Source organism: Osmia bicornis, chromosome 5 (assembly GCF_907164935.1).
Source record: "Osmia bicornis bicornis chromosome 5, iOsmBic2.1, whole genome shotgun sequence".
NCBI classification, from domain to species: Eukaryota; Metazoa; Arthropoda; class Insecta; order Hymenoptera; family Megachilidae; genus Osmia; species Osmia bicornis.
In genome coordinates this window covers 5567347-5576061 of record NC_060220.1, presented here as the reverse complement: position 1 = coordinate 5576061, position 8715 = coordinate 5567347, and the positions used below count along the sequence as shown (strand labels likewise).

General features: G+C 41.6%; 1 protein-coding gene across 1 annotated transcript; it reads left to right on the top strand.

Annotated features, from left to right (window-relative positions):
- The first annotated feature begins 5333 nt into the window (after positions 1–5333).
- On the top strand, positions 5334–7348 carry LOC114877933 (DNA-binding protein inhibitor ID-3). The gene has a single exon (XM_029191111.2). It carries the CDS (start codon positions 5829–5831, stop codon positions 6207–6209), a length of 381 nt encoding a protein of 126 aa, XP_029046944.1. The 5' UTR covers positions 5334–5828; the 3' UTR covers positions 6210–7348.
- The last annotated feature ends 1367 nt before the right edge of the window (positions 7349–8715 follow it).

Here is an 8715-nt window from a genome sequence, read left to right as displayed (position 1 = left end):
GGTGTTCCTCACAGAAAATAATTCCCCTTCGAGTGGTCAAGATTAGAGTTGTTAATTTCAGATACCCGAATAGCTGAAGAATCTGATACAGTAGAGAAATTGATAAAATATACAAAGATAAGTGGCAATCAAAGTACTAAAATTTTAGAAATTTCTAAAAGTGAAATTAATCATTTCTTTGGTTACCAGGAGAGAGAGCTATAGAAGAAGAAATGTCTGATCAGTCGTTTTATGGATATTTCTTATCTACAAAGATAGGAGGTTGTAAATTAACCTTTCACTGGTTTTTCCAAGATTTTTCCAAGATCGAAATGAAAATCATGAAGCCTACATTGCGCGTAACAAGAAGACTCGTGGTCGTAGCGTTTCGAAATTCTCGCCAGTTCTCTTGGAAACGACGTGTCGAGAATGTCATTCTCGGAAACGGTACCGAAGAAAATCTATGATTTTTACAAAAGCAGGCCACGTAGTCAGCGTCACGATCGTTCATGAATCATTCATACAGCATGAGATAATAGCGACGAGCACTGAAGTCAGCCGTTGACGAATGCGTCCGCCAGCCGTCATGTGTTTCTTCGTCGAGGCTTCGAAGACCGACAAAGAATAGAAGAAGCCTCGCTTCGACGTGTTCAAAAGGGATGAATTCGTAGTAAAATCGGTGATTCACGAACAAAAGTGTCTTTTCGTACAGCGAAACAGGTACACGGTTCTTTCTTCCTCGCTAGGCCGAGTCTTTTGTCACTCGAGATAATGTGCATAATAATGCACGCCGCTTGTTAACGTGGATTAGGAAAATTTTCTTTCAATCGAAGTTTAGTGAAGAAAACAACGAGTGATTTATTTGGTGATTTATTTGGGAAAAATCCGACTAAGTTTCTATTGAATAAATTATATTACTGTCAGTTGTCCACTTATATTTATTATGCCAAAAAATATTGGATGCAATTTTTTACTGTTAATTTTATTTAGAATAAATTTGGATTTTTACACCAAATATATCAGCCAAGGGAGTCCTCAGAATTTTGACAGCCTCAAATCCCAGAGATTTTAATTATTCCAAATATGCTGCACTTCCTCTAGTAATTAAAACTGAAAAATTCATTATCTCAAGTCGTAAGATTGGAAAATAAGTTGGATCCATCCTTGAAGTGTTAAAATAAGAATTTATTATCTAGGTACGCCAATAACCCGGTGTCATCCAATGGTACATCGATCGGTTCACTGACCAGACAATATTTTACGGAATTTGCGAGTATCATTATACACGAACAAGTATTCGTTTCTCTCTTTTTCCTGGTACTAGAGAGTCTCATTGAACGTGGTACATTCTCGTTTCCTCCAAAAAGTCATCGAGCAATTACAGCATAATTTATGCGACCTGTTCGCGCGGCTCTTCGCAGTGAAATAGTCGATTAACTTGTCCAAGCTCGAAAAAGATTTATGTAATGCCTGCTCGATTACGGTTTATTTAAAACCGTGCATTGCGTTCTGTTGCGTCTGGTCACGGTTAAAAACATCTCACTGATATCGGCCCGAAGGAATGTCGTAGTTATTTTCGATCCAGTTCCAATCCAGTTTCTCGTTACGTATAAAACCGATTCGATTGCAAATTGTATCGTGTCGCAGTCAATGAAACGTTCATCAATGATTTACATAATCTGATTTATAGCCGCGAGGTAGATCGTATCTTTGGCCGATCTTGATCTGAAACAAAAACACTTAGGCTCAAAAGTTTCATTATTTTTTGTATTGGCATGTCAATGATAGGTAGGTATATCCTTTTCTTCGTGATGTTAACACATTTGTATCCTCTGGCGTGAATTCAAGTCATTTATAATCTATTTTTCTGAGCTGCTGCTGACGTGCGTGTATGAAAAAGTTAAGAAACAGACACGCAAATTTTGCACTTTAGATTCAGCTTCGATTAAACAAGACAAATATATTTTACCTCCGTATTCAATGAGCTCACCCAACCGGTTATGTAACAAGCATGTCACCCTGTCTGTCGAGGGTTAATTTCGAATGATACTCGAGTCACCAGGAGTCAATGAAGATCCGGTGATCGTGAGGGTTCTACGTGTCCAGCGTTCAAACCATTTCCTCGTCGCGTTAGTATTCTTTGGAATTTTCATGTAACGTGTTACTATTCCGGTTTCTAACTCTGGACATTAGTTTTTTCTCAAACGAAAAAGTGAAACGACCTCACGACGACAATCTAAGCCTAAAACTAGTGGCGAGGCTAAGTGCTGAAAATAGTAGCTCGAAAATAATTATCTCTCGCGGTTGGGTGGAAAATGAAGCTTTAACAAGAAAGACGTTGGAGTTGAAGCAGAAACACCGGAGGCGATCAATTAAACAATTAATTAATGAAATTAAGGAGGAGGTTAAAGCTAAGTAGCATTCGACCACGATCCCGTAATGAAAGATAAAAGAGAAGACCAGCTCGCAATATCGTGTTTCAATTACCGAGTACCACTTAATACCTTGCTCACATGTAATAGAACTGCGATACGGAAAAATATAAATAACCATCGGGCCAGTGATATCGCGGTACGCCGGTTTCGTCAGTTTATTTATTCGCCGGGTCAAGGGAACTCTATTTCTTAAACAGGAAGGTCAAGAAGTCAATGAGATCCGGTTGCTCAGGTATGTACCCGTGCAAGTGCCCGACTCTCACGGGCGTTTCGTTCGATTTTATTCACTGTAATTTTCCATGGAATCCTATCTGTCTACGTCAACAAACACCTCGACGACGCGCGACGATCTCTTCATCGTGACATTTATTCTGTCGTTTAATCAGCTAACATGGAGTATTTGCTTTTTATATTGTTGGGGTACATTGCATTTGCTGTCTTGAAATTATAGATTATAGTTTCTTCTTTTTGTATCCAAAAGATACTTAATCATTTTTTCAAATTTTTATTTTTATCTGGTTTTACAGCCAATTAAACTCTACACATCCGATATGAGTTTCATTATTCATCAGAATTTTTTAATTAGCAACGCCCTGCAAATTATGCATTTCCGCCACGTTTCCCGTTACACTCCGTTCTTTCAATCGTTCAGCTCACGCCTTCGCTTTTAGCAGCAAGAAAAAAGTGCACCTTCCATCTCGGCTAGCTATTCCTCCTATCTAAAATCTTTATCACGACGGGATTTTGCGCGCAATGAGGCGCGCCCGGTTACGCTTTACGTTTCCGATTATCACGCTCGCATCTCTCTATGTCCTCTGCATTATACGCCAGCAGCGTATTCCGACCAGGCATACACTTATTATTTTATCCAGTGTAACATTCTCCCTCTTCCGCTTTCTATTTTCTTGTATTTCGAGTATGTACTTCGTTTAGCGAACGATCGATTCTCACCGACAGTATTCAATCATTTGCCTCGTTAACCATCGATCGTGGTAAAAAACCACCATTATAACGCTGCCGTAGAAAATCCGATCTCTTTACGATATCAGGTAACATGCTTATCTCCTATCTATGCCTAGGATCCTACTTCACGTAATACGCATCTCTAAAACTCTAATGCCGTTAGACAGGTTCGTAGATATTGATAACATAAAAAAAAAATAGCATGGAATTTTTAAATTTTTGAATTCTGGAAGTTGGACATTTTTGAATATTGAGACAGTCAACTTTGAAACCACGGTACTCAATTACCTTCCTAATTACAAATGATCCAACATAATAACTGAAGTGCATCGGTACTTCATCGTATCAGAAAATAGAAACTTGGAATACTGGAAATGTTTACGAACACAAATCCAGGTATAGATAATCTTCAGCAAAAAATAGTTAAGTGCACGCGTACTTAACGTCCATCAAAGATTAAATTGTACTCGAGAGCCTTGAACTTTTTTTCGAAAAATATATTTCTTACTACTCAATTACTATATATACGCACGTTGCATTAGGAAATAGAAATCGCTAATCAACCCCAGTCCTGTTCCATCAGCACCCTTTCGTTCATATGTCAGCTCCAATAGACCGTATGCATTAGAAAACGCTCGTCACCTCTCTGCAGTCCCGACGCAATTTCGTCGGGATCTCTCAAGGGACTCGTTCCGAGGCATAGTATAATAAAGGACTCCCTCTGTTCTGTGTCCATAGCGCCGGACATCGGGTGGGTTCTTGTCCGGACCGGTAACGAGACTCCAAGTAACCAGAGACACAACGAACGAGCGACGGAAAGAGAGAAAGAGAGAGAGAGAGAGAAAGAGAGAACAACGTTGTATACACGCGAGCACGCAAGTCAAGAAGGCAAGAGTCTCGCCGCTGACACCGCGTACGTGCATATATGTATAGAGAAAACCGTAGCCGGAATCATGGTGTACAGGTTGGCGGTGCACAGTGCCCGAGAGCTCGTGAACCGTGAGCATGCACGAAGACGGTGGTTGTTGCCGGTCATGATGTTAGTGCGACGACGCCTTGGTGGTGGTAGCCGTGATGGCTAGTGGCTGGCGCCGCCGGACGTTCAACAATGGTCGTGTCTCCCTTCTCTCTCCTCCACCCGCGCCTAGAACCCTTCACGCACACCGCGTCCCTCGCACCGCCAGCGGACTGCCCTGTCCCCCTAGCAGGCTTTAGTGCGACGTCGCCCTTCTCTTCCACGCCCGGCTTGTCCCGCCGACGCCTCTGGTCCCATGGTCGTCAAACACCCCCGACTACTAGCGGCTTCGATCCGAACCATTTCGTTGGAACAAGTTATTCGAGATGGTACGATGATCGGAATTCTTGCTCGCGTATTTCCATGAATTACTCCTCGCTGCATACGTGTCAGGGGATTTTTTTAAGATGATGCTCTGCGAATGGCATTGAGCACCAGGATTTATGCTTTCGAAGAGTTTCTCATAGGAATATATAGGAATTTATATAATTTGAGTAGTTGAATTAATAATTAAATCAGAAATTGCAATATTTTTAAAAATTGAAAAATTCTTTATTTGTATTATTAAACATAACATATTTGGCTAATAATACAATTAAAATACCAATTAATGTAAAATCATACTACAACAGTACAATTTTTATTAAAAGAATCAATTCTCTGTTCGCATGCTTCAAAAACAATTCAGCAAGATTATCTCCAATGATATTATCTTCGACAGTAAATATCGAGCTCTTTTTTAATAAAAAAAGAAATTCATGTGTATAAATATTTACTAAAATGCAAGCATAAATAGGTCAGATAAGAATCTGATTCGTGAGCGATTCGAATCCAACGCTATTCTATTCCGGCAGCGATTGCGCCGTACGGGTAGTGGAGGCGTCGCGGTAGAACAGCGAGGGGTGGGGGAAGGCTATAAAGGCGCGCAGGTGAGGGGCGGAGGCCAGTTGATTTCGATCTGTCGAGTGCAACGCATGTAACTTGTTAAGTACATCGCACTGTTTTCTTGCACATTCATTGCGCTCGAAAATCTACAAACTCTATTCACGTAGGATTTATAATCAGTTCGAAAATGTTCTGCGCGAGTGAAATCAGCTCGTGATACGCAAACTTCTATAAACTGTGAGTGACGTTCGTGCTCGAACAAAAAGTAAAATAAATAAAGAACAAATCAAGTAAAGTGAACAAAAGCAACGAGCAGAGAAAACGAAAGACTTTATTCAGACAGTCTCTTCTTCCATCTCGTGCACTCACTTTGGTGGGTCGGTTCGATCGATAAATATACGGGGTGTGTGTACGTGCACTGTCCGTCCGACAGATAAGCAGCCAGTACGTTTTGGAAAGGTGTGCCCGAGGAAAATTAATCGGCGACCCACATTTTTTTGTCCCATACCTTCTGGTGTCAGAGTAAAAAAAAAAAAAAAAAATACATAAAGATGAAGGCAATGGTGGTGAGTCCAGTGGGCGGCAGAGTACCGCCAAGCCGAGGTATCCTCCACAGTAGCATCGGAATCAACGGTACCCGCCGCGATTTGGAGGCAGAAGAGGTAGCCGCTTATCTGACGAAGCTGAGGTCCTTGGTTCCCGATATGCCGAGGAAACGGAAGTTGTCGAAGCTCGAAGTCATACAGAGGGTGATCGAATACATCTGTGATCTTCAGACCACTTTAGAGGAGACGAACGTTCATCACGAATCTAATGTGACGAAGACGACGCCGAGGCAACCCCTTCAACCATTACTGAACGCCACGACGACCATCCCGACGACGACGACAACGACAACGAGCACGATGACCGGTATGGTCGCGGAACGGTGACCTGTCTCGACGAATCAACTCCAGTGAGGTCCACCGTGCTCGTAGAACGACGAGTCGACCTCTTGAGTTTCACCGTCGCGGCACTGCTCGTGTCTTTTTCGGGGAGTTGAATCGAGAACTCAGGTCTTTATAGCAATGTTTTTTGCCGAAGTTTCGTGCTCGTCCTCGAATGTACAGATTTCTCGACGATCCGGAGTACGGACGGAAAACCACCCCTCTGTCAGGTATCGGCAGGATGGAGGAAATAGATTTTAAGTATTTTCAACCTGACAGAGAGAAGACGCATCCAACATCGAGGTAATATCGAAGAGAAGCAGGAATGAAGACGACGATGAAGAAGAACGATCGAAGGCCTTAACGGCTAATCTTAACCCCTCTTTCTTCGAGGAAATGTAAATACTTGTACATAAACTCACCGCATTCCTCGCACGATCTCTCTCATCTTAATCAGCTCACTTCCTTTTATCCTTTCCTCCCCTCGATTCTTGTAATCCTCTCCTAATCCGAGCTGCGTTACACATGTATCGTAACGACGATTGCGCTCCATTTCTTTTTACGTCGATTCTACCATACGCCGCTGCTCCAACTTCCATTGCAAAATAACATAAAGTAAAGTTTCCTTTTTTTACGTTCTGCAACATTGATTTCAAATACCTAGCTCTTACGACCGGTTGAGGGTGATATTGGTTCGATTTGAAACGATGAATTTTTTGTATAAAGCAACAAATGCCCTGCTATCAGAATGCAAATCAGAATTAAAATTATATAGGCATACCTTGATCAGCGAGTCATAAATGGATCACCTTCATTTTTTATTTTCTTTCATAGTTTTCGCGTAGAAAAGAAGCGTTTTATCGTCATGTTGAACAGAGTTTATATTATTTGAACTCCCCTTGTAGATAATAAAGCGAATTATTTGTATTATGTTTATTATAACATTAATCACAATGTCGATACTATATTATTATTATTACATGATTATTATCGTTGTTATTGCTTTTCATATTATAATTTAGAGATTTCTCCGTAACTATTGTATATTCGCGAAGACTGAAAGGCTGTAAAGTGTAAGTATATTTGTCGTACGAGCGAGTTACGTGCGCTCGTACGCGAAATAAATGCAAACTGTGTCCATAAGATATTACCTATGTATACAGTTACTTCATCAAAAATTGCCTCATCCTTCAAAATTCATGGCTATCCAAATTTAAAACGGACAGTTGTTGGTCTGCAACTTAAGAAATTTTACACTCTTAACGTTTCGATGAAAGAAAGGTGAAAGTAAAAAATGCAGCTCAGCCAGCTGTACACAATGTTTTGTAGCTAGGTTTTGTCCTTACAAAAAAGTATAAACCTTAACGTTCTGAAATAAGTATCTTTACCATCATGTAAACTCTTCAAAATATTCCGTCTATTAAATCCAAATGAGTTTAAGTTGCAAAATGTTTAGCGTAATAACTCCAGCTAGCGATTCTGTAATTATTTCAAATAGCATAGATACCAATTACATAAAGTAACAGCCAGCAATAAACTTTCCTCAGAAGATGCATTCATAAAACGCGATTCGTTCGAACAAGATTGACGAGCAATAGACCACCGTTCTTGAAAGAAAAAAAAAAAAAAAGAGAGAAAAAGACTGTTTCCCTGCGATCAAGCTCGCCCATAACGATCCCCATCGGCAGTTTCTTGTTAGGTCGTTTTCCCGCTTCCTGCATCGTTGAAGGCGATAAATCCGCGAGTGTCCCGTGATATACGCACACAGTTAGGGGTGGGGTTAAATAGGCACACGTGTACATAATAATCCACGCACACGTGCGAGGGAGGAGCCCGACGGTGGTTGTCTTGGTCGAGGAAGAGGGCCTAGGTACGCGTGGACGATGTATCGTTGTAGGGTGTAGGAGTTCGTAAAGTTCGTATTGATCGGCTTTCCCTATCCTGGGTCGCGTGCGCGTCCTGGGAACCTCGGCTTCATAGGATACCCACGGGAACTGATTCCATCCGACTGACTGTGTGTGTCCCCGGCTCTTCGTCCCTTTCGACCACTCGAGCTCACTTCGTATTCATAGCGTAGAACGATGGGGAGAGAGAATGGAGAGAGGGTGGCAAACTACTCGACACGAACCACCGCTGCTCGCTGGATGTTCGCTAATAATGAAAGTGGAGGCTGACTCACGGTGTGCGCGCCAGCAGCACACCCTCCTACGCAAGCTAAAAGCACTGATCGATGCTGGCCAGAAGAAATGCCTTGTACACTCGGCAATCGTTACCTTCTAAACGTGTAACGATGCTCGAGTGTCTATTTTCCTTGCCTTCGTGCACTTTAATCGCGTGATTCTAGGGTAGCTTTAGCTTTGACAAATTAGAATTTACGGATCAGTCGATTGATTGCATCTTTTTTAATAAAGTATACAGAGCTGTAGAGACATGCGGGTACCCAAAATTAGAGGATTAGGTTGAATCGGGCAGAATCGGATGAGTGCCCGAAACTATAGGCACCCAATTATTC

What these genes read in the sequence shown, in the direction of transcription:
- LOC114877933 (XM_029191111.2), top strand. Translation starts at nt 5,829, where the DNA reads ATGAAGGCAATGGTGGTGAGTCCAGTGGGCGGCAGAGTACCGCCAAGC.